Source organism: Aythya fuligula, chromosome 3 (genome assembly GCF_009819795.1).
Source record: "Aythya fuligula isolate bAytFul2 chromosome 3, bAytFul2.pri, whole genome shotgun sequence".
NCBI classification, from domain to species: Eukaryota; Metazoa; Chordata; class Aves; order Anseriformes; family Anatidae; genus Aythya; species Aythya fuligula.
The window spans coordinates 117,658,084-117,682,388 of NC_045561.1; the positions used below are offsets into that span (position 1 = coordinate 117,658,084).

At 56.3% G+C, this 24,305-nt stretch overlaps 1 protein-coding gene across 6 annotated transcripts in view; it reads left to right on the plus strand.

The window, feature by feature from the left end:
* The window catches only part of NCOA1 (nuclear receptor coactivator 1), a 149,804-nt gene that overhangs the window by 118,907 nt on the left and 6,592 nt on the right, over nt 1–24,305 (plus strand). For all 6 annotated transcript variants that reach the window (XM_032185474.1, XM_032185477.1, XM_032185479.1 and 3 more), the window contains 10 exons: nt 1,995–2,172; nt 4,775–4,954; nt 6,012–6,107; nt 7,174–7,314; nt 8,201–8,348; nt 8,951–10,310; nt 14,575–14,749; nt 15,607–15,792; nt 18,155–18,281; nt 22,133–22,301. In XM_032185474.1, the coding sequence (XP_032041365.1) occupies nt 1,995–2,172; nt 4,775–4,954; nt 6,012–6,107; nt 7,174–7,314; nt 8,201–8,348; nt 8,951–10,310; nt 14,575–14,749; nt 15,607–15,792; nt 18,155–18,281; nt 22,133–22,301 (2,760 nt within the window). The remainder of the gene's footprint in view (nt 1–1,994; nt 2,173–4,774; nt 4,955–6,011; nt 6,108–7,173; nt 7,315–8,200; nt 8,349–8,950; nt 10,311–14,574; nt 14,750–15,606; nt 15,793–18,154; nt 18,282–22,132; nt 22,302–24,305) is intronic.

Consider the following 24,305-nt stretch of genomic DNA (forward strand, 5'->3'; position numbering starts at 1 on the left):
CCGCAGTTATTACCCGCAGGGGCGAGGAGTGATTTCCTTCTCGGCCTCCCGTGGCAGCAGGAGAAGCGGTGCTGGAGGTGGAGGCTGCATTTCCCTGCAAAGCCACCCTCTGCCTCCGAGCCTGGGGGAAACGTGCTGCTATCCCACATCAAATCCCCGGGGTTTTCCCTTTCCAGAGCCTGCGTCGCCAGCGTTTGGCTGCAAGCTTGGCTCAGGAGGGGCTGGGATGGGTGCTGGGGTGGAGGCACGTGGCAGCAGCCGGTTTTCTGGTCTCGTGGACGCGGGCAGCACGTGCCCACGAAGCATTTCGAGTCGGGAAGCTCTTGCCCCATGTCAGAGGACTCGGTGTTATCGATGGGGGCCCTGCCTGCCAGCCCCGCAGGTGATTTTGCAGCTTCGGGAGCCTGCTCGCCCCAGGAATTTGCTTGCTGTCCGGACTGACCACAAGCAGCAATTTGTGGTTTCGCCGGTCCCCGAGCAGCAACTCAGCCTCTGCTGCTGAAAAAAAAAATCCCCCAAAATGACTTCCAGCTTCGGGATGCCCTTGGCTGAGGCGGGGTTTTAAATCCCTTGGGGTGAAAGCGCTGCCAGCTTCGGGGCTGGGGCTCAGAGCTGCTGGATGGGGCCAGCATGCCCAAGTGGCCACCCCGGGTGTGATGCTGGGGACAAAACCAGCAGCACGCTTAGACCTGGGGGACGTGGAGCATGGTGGTGACATCGCTGCCACCTCCAAACCCTCTGGGACCCCACGGGATGGCACCTCGGAGCCCCTGCCACCAGGGTGACCCCCCTAAACCGGTGGCTGCTGGGGAGAGGGGTCCGTGGGGCTTTGCCATCCAGCCTGGGTCTTTTTTTGGGCACCCGAAGTGCAAAGGCTGGTTGTCTTGGCAACAGGCAACAGCTGGGAATAAGGAAAATTGCAGCCGATCTGCCAGAACCATTTTGACAAAAGATTTCTTTCTTCTTTATGTCTTTTTTTTTTTTTTTTTCTTTCCCTGAAATACTTCCAGTTCCTTGCACTTGCTGTCTCTGCACAGCAAAACCTGCGTTTCGGAAGGTGCCTGGGGTGCAGCCCAGCAGAGCAGCTCCCTCCTGGGCAGGCAGGATGCTGGGAGGGTTTTTTTTGGGGATGGTGAGGATTTGGGGACATCGTATGTGACAAGTTTCCCATGTCCCCGGGCACCTCCTGCCCTGGGATGTGGCCAGGTCCGGCTGCAGGATCAGAGCTCGCCGGTGACGGTAGGGGTGGTAGAAATTAAACTCCAGGAGGGTGAAAATCAAATCCTGCCCATGTGAATTCATCATTTCAGCCGATTTCACGTGCCTTAAAAAGTGCGAATCAGCGCTCAGCCTTCTCGAGGGCTCCTCGCAGAAGCACCGGGCTCTGCAGCTCCGAGCTCATTGCGGAGCACCAGAAAGCAGGGAGCTAAAAACCTTCAGCGTGTCCTCGTTACAGGCAGCAAAAGAGCTCCCGTGCTGCGTGGCTGGGGCTGGCTCACGCTCGTCCTCATCCGCTCGATGGCAGGAGTTTGCCACTTGCATCCTAAATGCACAAAAAAAAAAAAAAAAAGAAGTTATTCTGCAAGAGGTGAGGGCTCTGCACTTCTTGGGCTGCAATTAAATACATCGGGCATATGCTTAACTTCAACGTCTTGCCAAATCAGAGTCTTCCGGACAGCTCTGGCCCTCGGAAAAGGTTTGTTTATGGGCTGCTGGCACACGACGTGGAAGCGGAGACGTCCTCGGCGCAGCCTGCAGACCTCATGTTTAAGCAAACGTGCTGTTATTTGAGCTCGGGTGCAGGACCCGCAGTGGTTCTGAACTCGCTCCTTCCCGTTAGTGCGTTAGTTGGTGTAAAACAATCGCTGACTGGGGAAACGAGGGAAAAAGCAGTGAACAAAAGTGTTCTCAGAGTGCCTCCACGGCACAGGACCTTGCTGTCCAGTCCCTGTCTCACTGCAGGCACCCGCTGACCACCTTTTCTCCTCTTGCAGGCGTTGGACGGCTTCTTCTTCGTCGTGAACCGCGAGGGGAGGATCGTCTTCGTCTCCGAGAACGTCACCAGCTACCTGGGCTACAACCAGGAGGAGCTCATGAACACCAGCGTCTACAGCATCCTGCACGTGGGGGATCACGCCGAGTTCGTCAAGAACCTGTTGCCCAAGTCCCTAGGTAAGAAAAGCCTTTGAGCTGGGTTTTTCCTCCCTTCTTCCACAGGAGGTTTGCTCCGTTTTCGGCTTTCAGTTCTGCAGTGTTAGGTCATGGTTTGACCTGCAAGGTGCTGAGCTCGGGCTGTTTCTCAAATTATTATCGCTGGTGCTCGGAGAACGCTGCTGAAAATGCTCCTGTGCCTCCAGTGGAGCTGGCCTGGTGGTGACCAGCACTGGTAAATTGTTTTTTTGGGCACTGAAATTGAGATATGCCCTACCCAGGTCGTGAACCATAAACCTTTACCTGCCGAAATACATCCCTAATATCCTATTTATGAACAAACAGCAGTCCTGGTGGATGGCAGTCTGAAAGTAACCTTCTCTTGGACTTTTTCTGCTAATAAAACCAACGAGTTTGGTGCCGCAGCTCGGCGGTGAGCCTCCACAGAGCCAAAATGAGGGGCTCGCTTCTTCCAGTTCCTTTAGGGTTTTCTCCCAGATGGAGGGGCTTTGTTCCTGGCTGCTTTCAGAGCCCCTAAGTGGCTGCCCTTTGGGAAGGCTTTGCTGGATCTACATGGTGCAAAAGCCTCAGTTTCACTGCTTTCTGTCTTCCACACCGGGACACCGACAGCTGGAAGTGTCACCCCACGAAGGCACACGCACGGCGTTAGAGGCAATTGGAGAAGCTTTTCCTCCTTGGCTTCACGCAGGTATTTCCTCGGGCTCTCAGAGGATGCTCTCGTGCAGAAGAAGGAGCTGCAGAGGCTGCGTGCGCTCAGACGAGTGGCAATGCAGTTCTGCAAGCAGTGCTGAGCAGAAAGCTTCAAGAAACAGCCTGAGCTCAAAGCAGCCCGAGCAGGGATTCAGGGCTGGTGCTGCCCAACGAAATGCAGGGGATGTTTTGCCCACGGAGAGGGGCTTTTCTCTGCCATCCTACTCCCCACAGCCGAAAGCTCTGCACCCAACATGAGAAGGATAAGGCAGGGGAGGCACGCTGAGCTGTGATACCTCACCCAGCGACACCTCTGGGGAAATAACCGTGATGATCAAAATGAAGACGAGCCTTTTCCAAACAGCTCGACTTAAAAATAGGGCTTTTTTTTTTTTTTTTTGAAATCCACAGTTGTCTTCCTTCGGGGTAAATGCAGTGATGGTTTTAACCACCTGTACCTACGGCCGCGTGTCAGTTTGAGCCCGTGGAGCTTCAGGCTTTGTCTCTTCCCTGCGGTTACCCAGCTGAAGGCTGGGAACAGCTGCGTGTTTTCTTCCACTCGGATGTTACAAGCCCCTTGGCTCTTCTGGCAGATCAGGTTGGACGAGAGCTTCTTTATCTGCTGGTGGCAGAATCGCTTCGATGGAATACGGATATTGGCGGAGATGTTGGAGGGGGGTTAGCAGGGCGAGCCTTCCAACAGGTGTCTGCAAGTTTATGGGGAAAAAAACAGGTTATGGGAAAAAATCAAAGCCAATTCAGCAGCTTTACTAAAAAACAGGTTTAAATTCCAGGTTTTTGTCATTCTGAAACAGCCAGGTAAAGTTAGCAGGATGTTAGAATGGGCGCAAGAGCCCATTCCAGCTCCAAAAGTGACTTTTCACAGCCGAATTATCCTCCAAACGTGCTGCTTGATGACAGAAACGTTGACCTGACTGTAACTGCGTGGTCAGGAAACCTGGGATGTGCCACGGTGGTTAAAGCACTTCCGAGGAAAGCCAGGGGAAGTTTTAATTGCTGCGTGCTGCGCCGCCGTGAAATCGCGGTGAGGCTCCTCGTGGGCTGGAGGCGGCAGCAGCCGCTTGGACCAGCACCAGAAGGTCTCGTTGTGGTGAGAGCAGTGGGTGACTCGCCTTTCCTTCAGCCTCAGAAATGAGAAGGAAGAGGAATTCCACCTCTGTGGGGATGCCCAGCTGGAAGCTGGCTTGCTGCAGACGTCCCAGGAGCTTCATTTCAGGAGGATTTCGAGCACAACGGCAGAAGTCAGGAGTCCTCCCAGGCTCTGGAAGTGTCTCAGCCACCCGGTGCCTCAGTTTCCCTGTGTATGGGATGGAGATGACAATGTCTATCAGCTGTGTGCAGAGAAATTTATTAATATCAGTGTGATGGCTCTCACGATGATGTTGTGACCTCAGTCTGGGTTCTAGGTGCTCTTATTGCCTGTCCAGGATCATAAACTTGTTCCTTGGGTCTTTGGCAGGCTCACCAGCCATCCCATAACTGGGGTATCCCAGGCTGTGGCGCTGCTTCCCCTCCAGGCTGAATTCAGCAGAGCTTTTCCCTTCTCACCTGGAGATTTCCTCTGCAGAAAGCAGCAGCTGGCAGAAAATCCGGCCGTGGTCCCACCGACATCGCTCTCTGCTTCTTCTGCTTCCCGGTGGGGATGGGGACCGCTGCTGCCATGCCAAGGTTTGTTGGGAAGAGAGACAACGTGCAGCCGTGCCTCAGGATTGTGATGCTTTCATATCCCCCAGGAATTTGGGGCAATGTGGGCACAGCCTGGGCTGGTGCAAACACTTCTCCGCGGTCAGGATCAGAGCTCTGATCCATGGCGCCTCGTCCTGGCAATATTTGTGCAGAGATGTGACGTGTAACCCCCCTTCTTCTCCTCCTTTCTCCCTCTCTGCCCCAGTAAACGGAGTTCCTTGGCCTCAAGAAGCGACGCGGCGCAACAGCCACACCTTCAGCTGCAGGATGCTGATCCGGCCGCCCGACGAGCCGGGCGCGGAGAACCAGGAGGCTCGCCAGCGCTACGAGGTGATGCAGTGCTTCACCGTGTCCCAGCCCAAGTCCTTCAAGGAGGAAGGAGAAGGTAGGGCACAGCATCCTGTACTTCCAGCCCTGGGAAGGAGGCAGGGACGAGCTGCCCCTTCAGAAATTTACTCGCTCCCCAAAAAATGGGTGGGATGATTTTGGAAGGGGCTTTGCTGAGGGATGCAGGGTGTGTGTGTGGACACTGCGGGTGCCAGCGATGCTCTGGGGGCTGCTTCCAGCTCCCTTTCCCTCTGAGCAGACGCTGTCCAGCCAACAAAGCTTCCCTGGCTCTCCAGAAGCAGCCTCTGGTCTTGCTCAAGGAAGGAGAAATGTCATTTCATTACTAAACAAAACTCTCCATCTGCACAACCCTCACCTGCTGAGCTTTTTCTCAGCTGGCTGAAAAGGGGGAGGTTTTGGGGTGAGCCCGAGGTGTCCTCGCTCCCTAACTCATAGCAAGTGGGGTAGGTGCCCTAAAAACACCCTCCAGAGCATTCCCAGCCCCGGGAGCTGCCGAGCACCGTGCTGCCGGCCTGCTTTCAGCCAAATTTCAGGTTTCAGATCCCCGCAGGGACTTGGGCCAGGCAGGGTCACCCCAGCAGCAGCAGCAGGGCTGCTTCCTTCCTTCCTTCCACTGCTGGGGCGCGGAGCTTGAGAGCAGAGGAGCTTCCCTGCAGATGCCATAACTCTCCTTTCTGTGTACCAGCTATTATTTTCCAGCACATTAGCTGAATTAATCCACTGCGGTTTACACAGGAGATCATGACTGGAAGGAATAAATTATGGTATTTTATGACCAAATACTTTGCCTGAAGCCGACAGTTGCTGGCTTTTAGCGCTGCCTTTTATTGTACGATCCTGCCAGATCCAAAAAGCCTTTACAATTAATTTCTCCGAACACTGGGAACCTCTCTCCTCCAGCAAACTTTACAGAGTTTCGAGACAGCCTCCGTGCTTTGAAGGGCTGGAGGACTGCTCGGGGTGAACGCTTCCCGGGCAGGACGTGGCAGTCGAGCACCGCAGAGCTGTTTTAATTAAAATTCGGAGTTGCAGGCGGTGGCTGTGAGGTCTGACTTTCACGTTCCTCGTCCCTTCTCCTTCTTCTGCTTTGGCAGATTTCCAGTCATGCCTGATCTGCATCGCGAGGAGATTACCCCGGCCGGCAGCCGTCGCCCCTTCCGAATCCTTCGTGACCAAGCAAGACACCACAGGTAATGCCCGAGCTGGGGCTGTTGGAGCTCCTCCTGCCTGGCAGCGTCCTTCCCGAGCTGTCCCTGCTGCTGTCCCCACGTCGTGTCCCGAAGGATGCTCTGCTGCATCCCACCTCCTTCACACAACGCGTCCCAGCGCTCTCCCAAGGCTTCGGGGAGGGTGCTGAGGCCTGGGAGATGCTGGGAAGTGCTGGATTTGGTGCTTTCCTCAGCCTGCCCAAGGAAACCTGGGCTTGTGTCCCTTGGAGGCGTGTTCTGGGTGCAGGATGTAGTCCCAAAGTGGTGCTGGGCTGTAGCTCTCATTTCTGCAGGGCTCGGAGTGAGAGCGAGCTCCGTACAGCCCCAACCAGCAGGCTACTGGGAGCGGTGTGGGTGGCACTGGGACCTGGAGGTGTCCTCCTCCCCTCCTTCTGGGTTTTTGTGGCACCTCCTGTTTTTTTTTGGCACCTCAGCTGTTGGGATGTGTCGTACACGCAGCCCCTCTCCGCTCTTTGATACGGGGATGCATCGAGGTTGCTGTTTGATAGGGGTAAAACAGTGATCCCCTTTCAGATTTCAGTTTGCTCTCAGCCAAATTTTGCTTTCAGCTTTACCGTAGCCATTCTGGTGACTCTTTCTGATATTTAATCATCGCCGTGGACTTCCCTGCAGCCTGTGAATCCTTAAAGACTGCTTCCCAGCTCTCTGCTACCCATCCCGTGCTGGAACACCAGCCAGCTTTGCCAGGCTGCTTGATTTTTGTCTCGACAAGGGAGAAAACAGAGCAGGCACGGCTGGGGAGGGAGGCTGGCAGGGTGCCGGGGGATTTGGGGACCCCAGCAGTGAGGGTGACTTCCCCTGGAGGTTTTGTGGATGAGGATGAGGTGTCCATACTGGGATTCTCCTTCCCAGGGCCACGTTTCTGGCTCTGGTCCCCAGCACAGCTCCAGTGCTCAGCACCAGGGGCTCAGCCTCAAGCTCAGCTCCTACAGCAGCTCCCACCCTCTTTCACGGTCAAGCTCGTGAGGGATGCGTTCTGCAGCCCTGCTGTGCTCGAGTAACATCCCTTTTCTCTCTCCCCCCCCAGGTAAAATCATCTCCATCGACACCAGCTCCCTGAGAGCCGCCGGCAGGACGGGCTGGGAGGATTTAGTGCGGAAATGCATCTACGCTTTCTTCCAGCCCCAGGGCAGAGAGCCATCTTACGCCAAGCAGCTATTTCAAGAAGGTAACGGGCTCCTCTCCCCGGCTCTCTCCCTCTCGTGCTGAGCGGCGGTAGCTGCAGCGCGAGGCTGATGCGTGGCCCTCGCTGCTGGGGAAGGGCTTTCTGCAAAAACAAACACCGCAAGGATAAGCGCCGGGTGCCAGAGGGAGAGGGGAGACGGCTGAGCAGCGCTGGATTTGCTCCTCCAGCCGCAGAGGAGCAGAGCTGGCCCAGCAGGAGGTTCCCTCGCACCCCTCAGGAAATTACAGAACGGAGGCACATTTCCCAGGGCCAGATTTGGGCGTTAAGTCGAGCTAAATGTGATTTTTTTTTTTTTCCCTGTGCCATATGCAAATGCCATCCCCGGTGTCTCAGCGGAAGAAGTTTATGCTTCTTCACGCTCTGTCGGCGAGGATGCTCGCAAAAAGGATGTCAGGACGGCGGGAGGTAGCACGGGCAGGTTGCCTGAGCTTCTGGAGAGGTTTCATTCAGGCAGGGCTGCAGTGGAAGCATCCTGCTGCGGCTCCTGGTGCTGGCTGGTGTTCCTCCACGTGTCCGTACTGCACGCTGGACATGCAGTGATGGCCCCTCTTAAGCTCTGAACGCTCGAGGATGGTGCTCAGCGGGTTTAGGATGGTGTGAAAGGGCGAAAAAAGAGCTGGGAGAATAAGTGAAGCACCGTGGGCTGGCCACGGGGTTATTCTGGCCTCTTTTATTCACTTGGAAGCAGCTGGGTCTAAGGGGTTAGCAAAAACGCAGCGTATGATTTTGGGCTGCTGTGAAGCTGCTCTTGTCCCCGCGTTGCCCCAGGCTTTTTTTTTTTTCTTCCCCCGTCCTCTTCCTGATGTTTTCGGTGGTTCTGCTCGGGTTCCTAAGGGCCTTTTGTGTCTTTTTGGGCTGTCTCCCTCAGTGATGACCCGCGGCACGGCCTTCAGCCCCTCGTACCGATTCACCCTGAGCGACGGCACGGTGCTCAGCGCCCACACCAAGTGCAAGCTCTGCTACCCCTCCAGTCCCGAAATGCAGCCCTTCATCATGGGCATCCACGTCATCGACAGGTAGGTTTATGGCCTTGGTTTGGAGCTGCGAACCCCGCAGGGGGATCCAAGCCCAAACGGCAGCACCACAGCAGGGTTTTGTTGGTGATGGGCCATTTTGCAAAGAGGCAGCGCCAGGCGTTCAGGTAGAGCTTTACAGGCACGCCTGAGATTTCTGCCTTGCCCTGGAGAACTTCGAGAAAATATTTCGGGAGGGAGAGGCTCGGAAGAACTGGCTGAGCAGGGTGAGGTGAGGCTGTGGACCTGGGCTGTGCAGGAGAGACGGGAGGAGGTCGGGGTGGAAGGGAAGGGTAGAGGAGCTCGGAGCGTAGGACCCGGAGGAGGTGATGCCTGCAGGACTGAGCCGGGAGCGGCCGTGCTCCAGCCTTGTGGCACCTTTCTGGGAGGTGGTAAAGCTGCTGCCCTCCTCCCACGCTTGTTGACGTGGATCCAGGGTTTGCAAGCTGCTGCTCTCCAGGCTTCAGATCTCTGCAGAACAAAAAAAAAAAAAGAAAAAAAAAAAAAAAAAGAAGGGGTGGCAGGAACTGTCTGAGCGCTAGCGAAGGTTTGAGCAAAGCCTCTTGTTGACTCTTCCTTCCCTTTTCCCCTTTTTTCTCCGCCAGGGATCACGGCATGCTGTCTCCCCAGGAGAACACTAACTCGGCGATGGCTCTGCCCCGGGTCAGCCCCTCGCTGAACCCCAGCATCTCCCCGGGGCAAGGCCTGGCCCTGCCTCCCTCCATCCCTCCCTCCAACGGCAGCATGCTGGCCACCGCCGGCAACCAGCAGCAGCCCGGCCCCGGCCTCCACAGCAGCAACTCCAGCAGCAGCCAAACCAGCTTTGGGTGTTCGCCTGGGAACCAGATCGGTGCCAACGTTGCCTTAAGCCAGGGACAAGCCGGTCCCCAGAACAGTAACCACACTTTAAACCTCAATAGCTCCCCCATGAACAGCCCAGGGATTACCCCGCCGCAGTTCATGTCTCCTAGGCACCGGGTCAGCCCGGGACTGGTACCCCGGCCCAGGGGGCCCAGTAATCCTTTTTCCCCCCCCATGCCCACCATGCACTCCCCCGTGGGCATGGCAAACAGCGGCTGCGGCGGCGCTGGCGGCGGGGGCGGCAGCGGCGGCTCCAGGTCCTTTCCCAACGCCCCCATGAACTCTATGCAGGGGCTTAACGAGGGGGCCAGCACGCCGGTGGGCTACTCCACGCCGCCCCCCGTGCTGCGACAGCTCGGCTCGCAGAGCTCCCCCGGCCGGCTCGGCATGCAGCCCATGAAAACGGAGTCGAAGGACAGCAAGGAGATCGCCTCCATCCTGAGCGAGATGATCCAGTCCGACGGCGGCGCGGGCGACGGCAAGCCGCTGGATTCCTCGGGGATGCTGCACGGCGGCGAGAGGCTCGCCGAGGGGGAGAGCAAGTGCTCGCAAGCCACCAGCCACAAGCTGGTCCAGCTGCTGGCCACCACGGCGGAGCAGCAGCTTCGGCACGCCGACGCGGACACGAGCTGCAAAGATTCGCTCGCCTGCGCCGGCGCCCCCGGCACTTTGGCCGCCGGCAACCCTCCGAGCAGCACCTGCCCCTCCTCGCATAGCTCGCTGACCGAGCGGCACAAGATTTTGCATAGACTCCTTCAGGAGGGCAGCCCTTCGGACATTACCACCCTGGCCATGGAGCACGAGAAAAAGGACAGCGTCCCCAACCCCGCCACCACCCCCACGGCTCAGAGCCAGCTCCCGGGCAACCCAGAAATCAAGCTGGAGCCGGAGGCGCTGAAGAAAAAAGATGTCAAGGATCACCAGCTCCTGCGCTACCTGCTCGACAAGGACGAGAAGGAGCTCGCCGCCGCCCCGGCCCTCAGCCTGGACGACGTGAAGGTGAAGGTGGAGAAGACGGAGCAGATGGAGCCCTGCAACACCGCCCCGGTGCCGCTGGCCAAGCCTCCGGCCGCAGAGGAGGTGAAGCTGGAGTCCCAGGGCCAGGTGAGTCCGTGCCGGTGAGATAGATGCTCGCCGTCAGCATCCTCACAGCTTTTGGGGTCGGCGCTGCCAAAAAGTCTTTTTTTTTTTTAGTGTTTTGCCCCACTGCGCCCCCAGCAAGAAGGCGTGGGTGAGGTGTCACCCTCTCCAGCGGTGCCACCTCCTCCAGCGCCGGTGCCGTGCCCTGTGGTCTGGGTGCTTCACATTTTGGCAACCCCGACCTTCGAGGCAATGGCGAGGGAGGAGGGAAGAGGCTTCGGCGAGGTGTATAAAAAGGAGAAAGAACCGGTGCTCCTTGCTGCAGGTGGTGGGCCTGAATGGAGAGGAGGCCATGTGCGCCTTGCCAAGTGAAAGGCTTCTTAATTCTGCATCTCTGGGCACATTCAGGGCTCGCGTCCCTGGGAATTTTCAATCTGTTGCCCTCTTGTTGGCTGAGATTAGCAATTATACGGGCCTTTTAGTTATCCTAAAAGTATTATTAAATTGAATAATCCAGCGACAGATCTCTGCAATAGAGATTTGAGCGTATAAATATTCATTACATGCGGCTCTGAATGGGAGAGATTTCTTATTTTTGAAAGCCGGGGGAGATGGTAACATGGATAAGGCTGCTTAATCCTTTTTAAGCGACGAGAACAGAGAGGCTGACATTCGGAGCCAGGCTGATAGCCTGCTCACCGACTGTGTCAAATAAGGCTGCCGAGGTACAGCACGAAGAGCCTGGAACGGCAAGCACACGACACGGCTCTTAATAAGGTCAAGGGCCTTATTATATTATACATATTATGGATATTATGTTATTCATATTATATTATTTATATTATTATATTATATATCATACTTATCATTATTATATATCACATATCACATATCAGACATCACACATCACATATCACATATCACATATCCTATATCCAATATCCTATATCACATATCACATATCCTATATCCTATATCCTATATCCTTTATCCTATATCCTTTATCCTATATTTGCTTCGCCGGGGAGCTGCGGTCAGCAATGCTGCAGGAAAACGGGAATCTCCCCGTTATCTCTTCCTCACCCTGCTCTCCTGGTGGCATCCTCTCGCAGGACACCCCAGCCCCGTCCCCCCTCATCGTCTCCCTTTTGGGAGCTGTCATCTAGACGGGTGCAGTTTGCCTCTGAAGACCCAAGTCGAGATGTGTTATCCAGCCTCTGCCATCCACTTTTGGGACGCCGCTGTAGGGTTGGGAGCAGCACAGGGCTGCACCGTGCCCGCTGTGGGGCTCCAGAAAGCAGAAAAGGGCTTGGGCTCGGAGGACTTGGAGCCTGGCCGTGTTTATAAGCCCCTCTTCTCCGCTTTTGGAAGCGAGCTGGCGTTTTTGGACCCGTTCGTGGCTTTTCCTTTCCAAGGATCTCTCCCCAGACAGCTGGAAAATGTCAGGGCTTGTACGTCGGACCGTAACGAGCGCTTCCAAAGAGTTAATAAACGAGGCTAGAGAGGGTTTGTGGAGTCTTAAAGCGCGTGTTCGAAGGAGTGAACAACCCTTAAACTGCTCAGCATCTGAGCGCAGGGTTCAGCCTCCACATGGTTTCTGTTAGTTAGATGGCCTGGGCGAGGCGTGGGGAGGGGGAGCTGCCATTTCAGATAAAATCTAGCACTTCCCTGGGATTTTTGTTTTCCTGTCTGCGTTGAAATAGCAATTAGGAACGACATGACAGTGAGGCACACTCCGCAGCCTGCCGCCGGCCTCCTGGCAATTATTTCTTCTCCGGATTTATCCTCTGGAAACGCCACGAGTTAGCTGGGAGCCACCTGTTCTGGGAGCGAGAGCGAGAAGTGGTTGAGCGGGGCTCGTTGCTAGAAGGAATTTCAAGAGTTAAAAAAAAATACAGAAGAAAAGACAAGGGATTAGAAAGTCTCTCAGTCCTTTTGCTCGAAGGCATGAGCTGAACTCCAGGTAGGTTTAGAGGAAATTCTCCTGCAGGTCAGCTTGCCCCTTCCACCTGCCCTCTGCACCGTGCCTGGGAGCACTCAGCTCCTCCACCCGGCGTGCACCGAGCTGGGGCTGGCCTTAGCCAAAAACCAAACCAAAAGATTTATCTTTTTCACTTGTTTTTTTTTGCTTTCTGAATCTTTACGTTTCTCCAAAAGGAAAAAAAAAAAAAGGAGGCACGATAACAGTCAGAGATCCTCACGGAAATCGGTGCCTCCTGGCACGGGGGCTTTGCAGAAAATTCCAATTAGCTGAAGCTTGCGATAAAATCGTGGGATTGGAAATGAGGATCCTGACCTTGACGGATTTCTGATCGGATCCTGCCTCGTAATCATTTCTGAGAAGATGACCTCGCTCCTTTTGCTGTGAGGCACCCCGTGCACCTCCAGGATCGCTTCCCGGGCTCACAGGGATGAGGATGAGGATGCTCAGGGATGCTCAGGGATGCTCAGGGATGCTCAGGGATGCTCTGTTCTGTTTGCAGCTCGCTCCATACCAGGTCTCCCAGCCAGCCAACACCCCGCTTTATGCCTTTTTCTCCTCCATGTGCCTTTTTCCTCAGCCTTTTGCTCACCCTCCTTGCTGCACAAATAACCTCATGCCCAGCCTGATGCCTCACCGTGTTGCAAACTTGAGGAACTCCACCATAAAATAGGGTTTATCGTGAAAACCCCATTGCAAACCCAAGCACAGCTCTGCTTGGGTTCGGGAGGGATGGAGCTGGGTGCCACGGGGCGCAGCGTCACCTGCAGCTTTGCTCTTGGCAAAACGAGGCAAAAGAAGGTAATTTAGTGGATTTTCCTTCATGGGAAACATGCAGGCGTGTCTCAATGCCTTTCTCTGGCAGGTTTCTACCCGACAACACTTCGGTGTCACCCCTTGGCTCGGTGCTTGAGAAACCACTGAGTTTTTTTTGTGTGCCCTTCCTCAGAAAGGGGAAGGGAAGCAGGAGCTAATGCAGGCAGACAGAGCTGTCGGCCGCAGTTTTTCTCGCTGCACTTGAGCAAATCTGGAGAGGAGCCTTCGGAGCTGGGCCCGTGGAGAGCGATAACCTTGAACCCGCGCCGGGGAGCCGCGGCAGAGCTTCGTCTCCACCAGCCCCTGCCCGTGGAGGACCCTCCTGGCTTTTGTTTTCCATCCTTTTTTTGCAGCTGCCATGGTGGTTGCAACCCACGCGGGCTGTTTTAGGGCCGGGTTGTAAACCACGAGCAAGTAGGATTTGGGAAGGAAGCTCCCGTCGGTGAGGTTTTGCAGGAGGACCTTGGAAAACGGCTCCGTGAGCTTGGGGAGGGCGAAGGGATCCCAGAGCCAGATCCTGGCCTCACCACAGGCTGTGCTGGGAAGCACGCAGGTGTTTTGCACCCCTCAGCCTTTAGGAAATTGTCCTGGGCATGGGCTGTCAGCCCCAGCCTCCCATCTCAGGGGACACGGGGACAAATTTTTCCGTCTTCTCCCCACGGGAGCCTCAGGTCTGGTATCAAATGCAAAGGTTTTTCCAGGGCTTTCGAGGTGTCTCTTCATTACAACATGTTAATGGCCAGCCTTTCTGAAGGGTGGCTCTTCAGGAAATGATCCATACCCTTAGATTTTCAGAGACCTGGCTCCCCTTGAGCCATTTTTTCCTTTTAGCTCATTCATCTCGGCCCCTGTAATCCCAACCTGCTGCTTCATGGCACCACCAGTGCATCCTGCGGTGCAAATCCCTTCCCCTTCCCCATTTATTCGAGTCCCCGGGCTAAACATCCCCTCGGCCACTCCTGGGGATGAAGGAGGCAGGAGAAGCCGTGTGATATTTCGATATTTCACTATTTCACCAGCCCACTGACGATAATTACCTGCCCGAGGCGGGCGCAGCTTCGGGCAGCGGTTCCGGAAAGCCACTTCTGCTTTTTGGGCCATTTTTTTTATTATTATCATTTCAGCGTAAGCATGCGGGTATTAACAAAGCAAATGAGCTCCTGGTTTAAATTGCTGCTGGTTATATACGGCCCTCTCACGCTGCTGGGGCAATTAATAATTGTGCTAATTGCAGCGTGCGCTCCTCGGGAAGCTGCAGCCGTAGGTGGTGGGGCACGAGGGGGACAATCCTTGTCCCCAGGCTCCGTGTCCTGCTCGCCAAGCAATATCGGGACATCCGAGGAGCTCGATACTCATCATTTTTGAAAATAAAGGGCTTTGCTTGGGGCTGGGGGGCAGCGTTTTGGAGCTGTGCGCGTGCGGAAGCAGAGCTCGGTCTGGCTAACGGATGATGGCAGGTTTGCTCACCGACCTGTGCTCTTCTTTCCTCAGTTTGCTGCCGAGCTGGAGCAGCTGGACCAGCTCCTGCCGTCGCTGGAGAAGGCAGCCCAGCTGCCGGGCTTGTGCGGGCCGGAGAGGAGCGAGAGCGGCGTGGCCGTCAAACCCGAAATGCTGACGGCCCCCCTGCAGCCCAGCGCCGCCGCCAGAGCCCCCGCCGGACTCAACCGTAGGTGTCCACGGGGCAAATCCACGGCTCGTCCCCAAACCAGGTCCCTGGGGTGGGAGCAGACGTGAGCTGCAGGCACCCAGGGGTGCTGGCATCCCATTCCTGGTGTCAGGGATGCTCAGGGATCTGGGTTTTCCCCCAAAAAAGCATTAGATGTAAGAGGGTAGGGATAAAGCAGAGGTGTGCCTGGTTGCACGGGCTGAATACACCCAGGTGTAGCATCAGGACCAGCACAAAGGGGTTAAAAGAAAACAAAAATCCCTGATCTTTCCCCAAAGTGAGCAGTTTGACCCCCAGAAATAAGGATTTGTGTCCTGAAGGGGCCCACAAGCAAATCAGAAAAATTGGGTGTCCTGTAGGAGAAACACACGTGGGGCCCGTGGCGGTGGCTCCCTGCTGTCCCCATGCCCGTGCCAGGGCTGTAACAGGCACAGCCACCTCCAGCAAATGGGAAAAGTGAGATTTTACCAAAAAGAGCACAAATTGCCCTGTGAAACTGCACCCAGCAGCCTCGCAGCCATCGCAGTGCTGTCGGTTGGAGCTCCCAAATTCCCAAACCTCTTTTTTAAAAATTTTAGATGCCAGCCCTGTCCCCCCCCACCTTCCACCCATCTGGTTTATAAATATTTTTTTTTAATTCCAGCTGATTATGGTTATTTTTTATACCCAGTTGCTTATTTCTCACTGGAGCTGCTTTTTTTTTGAGCAGTTTTTCGGGTCCCAGCCCGTGTCCCCCTTCCCGATAGGACCCCGAATCCCTCGAGCGCCGCGCGATGCTGCGCCGAGCCCTCGGGCTGAGCCGTCTCGTGACTTTATTTCTTCCTTTGTTCGTTTATTTATTTTTCCTGCTTCCCCAGCTCTGAGCAGCGGGCAGGGCGTGCAGCCTGCCCGGGCTCCCTTCGAGTTCTGCGACCCTCTGGAGCCGGCTCAGCTCAGACCCGTGGCTTTCCCTGCCACCAACGGCAGCAGCCCGCGGCCCCGCGCGCCGGCCGAGCAGGGCAGGGGCACAGTGACGGGACCAAACCCCTTCCCTCCCGACACAGGTACGTGCTGCCACAAATATCCACTCGTCTCTACCACCCTCAGGTCGTGCTGAGGCTTTCTGGCAGAAAAAGCAAGGCAAAATGTGTTAAAGCACTCAAATTGGGGAGCTTTTTGGGGCAAGGTCACCCCATTACAAACAGGAAAGCCACAGAGCAGTGGTGCTGCTCAGCGGGTGGGTGCTGCTTGTTCTTTTCTCCCTTTTTCCATTGTTATCTCAGACAGAGGAATGATTTTTCTTCCCATACCTGGCCCGCAGAGGCAGGCAGAGGGAACGGCTTTTCTTGCCAGAGCCTCTTGGCCAGGGTTGGGGTTGATTTCCTCGAACCCTGGAGCTCCTGAACTGCTTTTGGGGACACGGAGGAAGGTGACAGGGTGCGGTGAGCGGGTCCTGCTCCTGCCCAGCAGCTCAGCCGAGCAGGTAGGAGGGCTACAGGAGCAGCTGAAATGGCAAAATGCCACCCACCTCCCTCTGCCCCCTTCCTGCAGCCCTGTGGGGTTTTGGGTGCTGCTTCCCTGCTCTCCTCGCTGCATCGAGCGGTGCTAAATGGGACCTGCAGGAGGGACCTCGCAGAAACCCGACGGCCCAGCTCTTCTTTTCCCACAATTGTGCAAGCCACAGCGTGTGCAGGAGCACACCAGCCCCAAATCTTTGTTTTACTCTATTCCCATGCCCCCTTTTTTTTTTACATCCAAGTTTTCCTCCTCCAACAAATCCCCTCCAGGAGAGGCAGCAGCCAGAGCTGCGCTCAGGGTCTGCAGAGGCTGCAGCTTTTTCCTCCTCTCAAACCGTGTTCCTTCCCATTTTTTTGATGCTGCCCCTTTCTTTCCTCGATGCTCCCAGCCCGCTGAGCTGCTCAGCCCTACAATTTCCCTCCCCGTTCAGCACGGTGCCCAGCACCAGCCCCGCACGGCTCCCATCCCAGCTTTGCCTTCCCCCTGCTCGAGGCCAACGCACGGCTGCGGGATGACACCCAAATTTCAGGACTGCGTGCGAGCAGCCGGGGCCTGATGTTCTGCTGGGGAAAAAAACTGCAGTTTTCAGCAAAAAATCCCAAACGGGGAACTGTTGTCAGGCGAGCAGGGAAGGGTTGGAGCAACAGCACCGCGGCTGCGCCGAGCCGGCCCCGCTGGAGCTGCTGCTGCCACTGCTTTTAGCTGCCTGTTGCCAAGCAACCTTAAGGCTTTTTTTTAAGACATTTGGAGAAGTAAAGGAGCACCGCCGTGCTGGATGGAGCTCTCCACGTTTCCAGCCCAGAGAGCGGGCTCGGGGCTCTTGGTTTTGGAAATAAAGCCCCCAGCCCAGGCTCGGCCCCTGCCCTGACCAGGCTGGGCTCGGGGTTTCTCTCCCATTCCTTTGGGGAAGCTCTGCCAGTGCCACCTTGCCAAATTCGGGGCTTTTGGCATAGGCTTGGCCACCTGTGGCATATTCCAGAGCTGGATTTTTCCCCCGTTTCCATCTGCGTGGAGCTCCGTGGCCAGCTGAGCCAGGACGCCGTTTGATCCTCAGTCCCAATTCCTATTTCGAAGGGGATGATGTCAGGTCTCCAGCTGCATAAATCTCCCTGTCCTGGGCTCGGGCTCCAAGTTCTGCTGAATTTAATCTAATTGTGTTGGCTCCTTGCCCTGCACAAATTCACTTTTCTCCAAAATAGAGTCAGAAGATGCTGGTGGGTGTGGGCTGCTTCACCCCAAATCCCTGATAGCAACCACCGGCCTTCAGGAACGAGCCCTCTGGCTTGGACTAGATTATGAAAACCTTGCTGGAAACGTTCTGAAAAGAGAAACTTGGATGGGGTGAACATTTCCAGAGCTGGGCAGGGTCTTAGGGGTCTGGTGCGTGCCCAGCAGCTGCGTGGGTGCTCACCCTCTCAGCAGAGACCGTCACAAATCCCTGGCTGGCAGCTGTAGGAGCTCCAACAGGGGACTCCTGCCCCAAAGCACGATGCTTTGGGGTCTTGTCACGCATTGCCCGAGCCGTGTGACTTCGTGTCTCTGCTTCCTGACAGCTCCTGTCACTCCTTTTAAAGCCCTAAGCCCTCTTTTCCCCTCTTTTATCATTTTTTCCGTGCCGGTGAAAGGATAAAGCCCCCGTGTCGTCCCTGACCCGTTACAGTGCGATCAGCAGACGTGAGCTGCATCAATTTTCGTAGTCCCAAAGCTGAGTTTGGGGTGCTGGGGTGGGTCGTGGTGCTCAGCAGTGTGGTGCTCAGTCCCTGCAGGACCTCACCTCGCCAGCATTTTCACCCCAGCAGGTCCGAGGACGGATGGCATCTCTCTGCGCCCCCCTCCAGCCGTGCCCGAGCCCTCCCCGGCACCCTACCCCTAACCCTAACCCTCCCCAACTTTTGCTTCTCCCCCCAGGAATGTCTGAGCTGGAGATGGGGGTGCCGGATCACCAGTTTGGACAGCCGGGCATGGGGGAGCAGCTCCCGTGGACGGAGAGCAGCATGGCACCCATGAATCGAGGCGCTCTGAGTAAACCCGATGAGTAAGTACCGCGCCTCGGGGGGCTTCCTGAGCTCTGGCAGGACACTGGGATGCTCTGGGGATAGCTGGGATCAATAATTGGGACGTGCCCTGGCTTTGATGAGGGTCTGGAAACCCAGCAAGCACAGGCTGGGAGGTGCTGGGGCTGGGGAGGTGCAGGATCTCTTTTTTCTCATGGGATACCCGTGTCAGCAGGCACAGACGGTGAGACATCCACGCTGTCTGGACCCAGATAATCCCAAATATCCACGCTGCAAGTCCCCACCGGCCACTCTGGATTAACATTCGCCAGCATCCTTCCTTGCTGGGGTCAGCGGTGGCACCTGGAGAGCCACGGGATGGTTTTGTGGTTTCACCTGGCTGCAGCTCTTTGCGTTTCCACGTGCTTGGCTTCAGCTGAAATAATTACAGGGGTCGAACAACCCCCTGCAGGCCCCTGACCACCTTTTGGGGTCATCACCTGTACAGTGTGCAACCTCATTCCTTGGTAGGAATGGATGCAGGACACTGCAGGTCAGTTATTTGGGGACGGGAGACCAGGAGGGTGCTGTAGGTCAGTTATTTTGGGGCCAGGAGGTCAGGAGGGTGCTGTAGGTTGGTTATTTTGGGGACAAGAGGCCAGTAGGGTGGGGAGCCCTGCTGATGGAGCTCCGTGCTTGCTGCCCTGCCTCTCAGGGGGCACCTCGAGGTGCTCTCCAAGCCCTCAGCACTGGCAGCAGCACTTTAGAAGGCGAGGATCCTCTTGCCCAAACCCATCCGTGGTTTGTGGAGAGGCAAAACTTGCTCTGCTCATTAAGCAGATGAGCCACGAAGTTCCAGCCACGAAGAGGACGCTGCCTCTGAGCAAGGCAGGAGCCAAAAATCTTCTTCTAGGGGCTAAATCCGGATGAATTTCTAAAACCTCATCATTCAGCCCAAGGAGAGGGTCGCCTGAGTGGGCTCTGCTGAAGTTCTGCTCGAACAGCTCGGCTTCTCCTTGCTGGATTGAGATGGGAGAGCAAATAAATCCCCGTTTAATCGAGGAGCAGCGTTTCCATCAGCCCCAGCCCTTGCTGCGAGGAAGCAGCTCCCCTTTTAAACCCTGGTGCTGCCATCACTTCGTCACCAGCTCGAGATCCACGGGGCAGATCTGACGAAGGGCAGAGTGGTTACGAGGATCAGTCTTGGTTTTAAGCTCCCTAAAAGCTCCCGAAAACGCTGCTCTACTTGCCCGATCGGGCACAAATGACCTTCCCTTACTCAGCAGCCTCGCGCTCCAAGCACTGAGTCAGGCAGCCGTGCTGGAGTCATTTGTTTCTCCCCAAGCCAGCACAGCTGCGAGGAAGGGAGCTGGATTTTCTCCTGGCTCGAGCAGCAGCAGCAGGATTACGAATTGAGTCAAAGAGCAGGGCCCAGGCTGCTGTCAAGGGCTCGGGACGGGCACGGTAAGGTCACACCTCTGGCAAAGTGTAGGGGCGGCGAACCTTGCACGGTCCCCGGGTGTGCAGAGTGGTTTGGATGGCACCAAAAGGTGCTTTGCTGGTGTTTTGCAAGTTCCTGTTTGCTTTTCTCAACCTTGAGGGGGTAGGAGGCAAGCAAAGAGATGCTTGCAGGGCTGGTTGATGCCCGGTGGGGCTTTTTATGGCTCCGTCAGGTCTGTGCTGAAAAGCCCCCAGCGTGGTGGGAGCCACCAGTAAAGCCAGGACACAAACTGGGACCACGATCTGACAGCAGGACGGGAGGTGGAGAGGGCTGGTTGTGGTGCTGAGCCCCCGTCCCTCCCCGAATTACGTCTCCAGGGGGACCTGGCTGCGATCTGCACGCTCCCATCTCGCGGCGTGAGCTGCAAAAACCCAGCCTGGGCTCGAGCTGGGGGCAGAGGCGCCCCCAAGGAAAAGCCTCCTGGCTGAGTTTTGCACTAATGATGTGTGCACCAGAGGTGTTACACTAATAAATACTCGCTAACGAACTTCACTCGGGCTCCAGCTGAGAGGTGCCCGCGGTCCAAGCAGCTGCTGGGTCCCGGGAGGAGACCCCAGCCAGAGCAAGCAGATTTTACAGGGTTGGGAAATGAATTTAAGCTGTGACAAAGCTGCCACATGTGTGTGTGTGTGTCCCCCAGGCTGCCAGCTCTCTGCTGGCCTCCTCGTTTTCTCTTCAAGTGGCCCTGTCAAGGCTCAAGGGGTGAAAATTGCCTCCCTTCATGGTGCTACCAGCAGAGATTTCGCCTTGGGGTGTGGAGTTTTTCCAGCGGCGAGCTCCGTCTCAGCTGGAGCCTTGTTCAGCAAGCTGCTGGTGCCCAAATCTCCTGCCTGGCCACGGGGAGCCTCCTCTCCAAGCTCTCCCGTTCCCCAAATCCTCCAGATCTTCGCTTCTCGAGCAGGCAGGACAACCACATCCCCTCTGCTGCGCCCGTGTCGCCGGTGGAAGCGGGGCAGTTGCGCCGTGGAGCGGCTCCAAGGCTCCTTGAACCACGTCCAGGTCTCTCCAGGCTGCTCTCACGCACTCCTCTCATCCTCCCGAGGTGGCCAGGGCACGTGCAGGAGGCAGGAGACCTTTTGGAGCAGCTTTTGTGCCACGGGAGGTGTTTTTGGGGACCTCAGGCAGCGTTTGCCGAGCAGCCCAATTCCTCAGCACGGGGCTGAGCTGCGCGGACGAGTCGGGCGCCCCACGGTGGGTGCAGAATCAGATTTTCACCCTGAAAAAAAGAAGCCAGGTGGATAAAAAACCTCGAAGCACGAAACAAAAAGGACTTTGGTCACCTGCCTGGGGGGCACCTGAAGCCCACCGAGCCTGGTGCTGGAGGAGAGGGCGCTGCCGTGGGGTTGAGCTGCAGAGCAGGACCTCTGGGAGGTTTATTTGCTCCCTACAAGTTGTGGCATCCCGTGATTTCTTTACAAACCATCTGCCATCTGTGCAGAGCTCTAGCATGGGCCGAAGAGATGTCGCCAACCCGAATTTAGCCTGTTAACGTGGAGAAAACAAGTTTGTCCTCCCCTTTTCTCTGCAGGAGCGATGCGTTCGGGCACCGAGCTGCGTTCTTGGGCCTTGGGGCTTCGGGGCTCGGTTTGACACAGAGCAGCACCCGGCAGGGACCTCGGCTGCAGGGCACGAGCCCCACTTTTCACCTCCCTGCCTCCCTCTCTGCGATTTCAGAAATCCCAGCTCCGAGTATTTTCTTTCCCCCCGGCTTAAGCTGCGTGTGTTGGCGGCAGCGCTCTCGGTCAGGTTGGCTCCAGTTCCTTACTGTACATCTGGTCCTCATCTGGAGCTAAAAGGATCAACATGTCTGCTGCTTGGGAACCGCTGGCATGTTCGAGCCCTCTCCTTTTGTGCCTCTCCGCGAGCGTGATGTGCCACGGCTCCCTTCATTGTGTCAGCCCCGGCGAATCCGATCGGCTCCAATTAGTCACGTCATTGGAATGTCTCTCATTACATATTAATCTTATTCCCAAAGAATATCCAGCGAGCCTGTCAGAGATGTTATTTATTTTTATTTTTATTTTATTTTATTTATTTTTTTTTTTTTTTGCAGCTGAAAGGTTCCCTTCGCCTTCAGCTGCTTCGCTCCCAGCTGTCCCAGCGCCTCCCCAGCCTCCCCGTTTTCGTGCCTGCACAAGGTTTTTTTTTGCCCTGCCCAAAGCTCCCGCGGAGCAAAAAGCGCAAAGTTGCACTCCAGAACCCCCCCAAAAACCCCGTCCTGGCTTCGTTCCTCGGAGGATTTGGTGCTGTGCGGGGTGGGAAGCCAGCAGCACCCGGCGGAGCGAACCCCGTGCCCCGGGGGGGCTCAGCGCCGCTCGGGTTTGGCAGGGCTCAGCCCCGTCACCTCTTGGCCAACGTTGACGTGTCCCCTTTGGCTTCTTGTCCCCGCAGCCCCTGCATCACCTCGCAGCTGGACGAGCTCCTGTGTCCTCCCACCACGCCGGAGGGCCGCAACGACGAGAAAGCCCTGCTCGAGCAGCTCGTCTCCTTCCTGAGCGGCAAAGACGAGACGGAGCTGGCCGAGCTGGACCGAGCCCTTGGCATCGACAAACTGGTGCAGGTAGAAGGGGGAGAAAAAGAGGTTGGGGCCGCTGGGGCAGGGCGGAGGGGGGCCAACACGAGGGCGAAGGAGGATTTCCAGCATCTGCCAACGGGAGGCCAGATGTGAGCGGGAACATCAGACTGGGAGAGGACACCCGATCCGCTGCCATTCCGCTGGAAACGTTGGAAAGCAGCCCCGTGAAACCCAATAGCCCGTTCTGGGCTTTATTTTTTTTAAAAACGGAGTCCCCCCCCGTGAGAAAAGCCAGCCTGAAGGCTGCCATCCCCGCACGGCTCATGTGTCGGGGTGTGTGGGGAGAGCTGGCGGGGCCGTCCCCCTTCCCCGCCGCGCTCGGGGGATGATTCGGAGGAGCCTTCCAGCTGGAGTCCGCCCCCCCGACAGGCAAGAGATTCCTTCAGCCTTAATTGAGCTGCCTAATAATATATCTAATGGCCTGGCTGGTATGAAACCCTGCGGCCGAGATTGGCTTACACTGCAGCTGCCCCTCTGCCTCGGATTTAACCGCAGGAACCGACGCCGCTTTTGCCGCGCTGTCGCCGGCGGCGTTTTGGGACGGTGCCGTGGCCCCCGTGGCGTCTGAAGGAGCAAGATTTTGCACAAAAATAGGGCACAGCACAGGGGGAAGCCCATCTGTAGGAAGAACAGCAAGGGAGGTGGAAGATGGGACGGATGGCTCGGGGTTTTTCGTAGAGCGGGCTCTTTTTCCACGCCGCGTCGTGCTCGCACGCGCGTTTTCTCCAAAACAACCGCCCCAACCTGTGCCCTAAAAAAGAAACCCTCTGCGAGCAGATCCCTCCTGGTGCTCTGGGCCTCCTCCTCCACTGCTGAAGCTCAAGGACATCCCAGGAGGTGGCACGTCCCCTTTTCCTGAGGGACCTGGGGGACCCACCAATGATTCCCGAGCCAAGCATTTATTTGCCTTCCATAACCAGGTCTCTTTTCTCACACCATGCATCCAAAATCAACAAGTGCCTTTTTTTTTTCCCTACAAATGCACTCAGGGGTAGGGAGTTCGGCCCCTCTGGTCCTACCAGAGATGTTCTTGCCAAAGCTGGGTGTTTGCACGGGGCTGGATTTGAGATGTCCCCAAACATCTCCCGGCCGAGGAGCACCTGGCTGGGAGGATTGTCTCATGTTTGGAACCAGCCCCGGCTTTGCTCCCGTCCAGGGATCATTTCATTAATGCGAACCTTGGGCTTTTTCCACGGCTTTGGGTGAACCTCAGAAATATTTGAAGTAGCTGCATGCAAGATTTCCTTTCGGTACCCGTTCAGAGAAGCAGCGGCATCATTGTGCAGGAAGAAAACACGCTGATAGCTCCCCTCCAGGAGATGTTGGTGGCAGGTGGGAGTTCACATCCACCTGGGGACAGCTCGGGGATCTACTCCGACTTCATTTTTTTTTGCTTTTTAGGCCCAAATATTTCAGGCTGGCTCTGAGGGCCAAGCGCAGCTGCCTCGAGCCGCGGGCTGGGCTCCAGCAGAGCGGTGCTGGCACCCACGGGCAGGCACACGGTGGCCCTGGGGACAATTTGCCACGTCCCGGGACACAGGTGGCTTCTCTCACCTTTCCTGAGTCCCCTCCTGTGCCCGGTCCCCCCAACATCTCCTTGTTATTGGAGACGTGGTGAGAGGAGGTGCCGGAGGTGTCTGCGCCCCGTTTAATCAGGAGGCGGCCGCAAGCTGGGGATTTTGGGGAGGAAAGAGTGAAAAAGGCTCGTTTTGGCAAGCCTGGCTTTGGGGCTGCTGTTTTAGGACCTGAAACCCCGTCCTTGAACCATGCAAATTCCATCTGAATTTCTGGGAGGGAGAGAAAACCAAAAAATTTCCCGTGCTCAGGTCGATCTCTGAGCGGGGTGCGATGCTGTTTGGGCCCTGAGCCCTCCCGAAAAGCCTTTTCTGGGGTCTCTGCTCCAAAGCAAGACGAATTAAATCCCTCCCATCCCTCTGAGGTTTGCAGAGCCCTGGGGAGCGGGCATTTGGGGCAGCCCTTGGGGTAGCA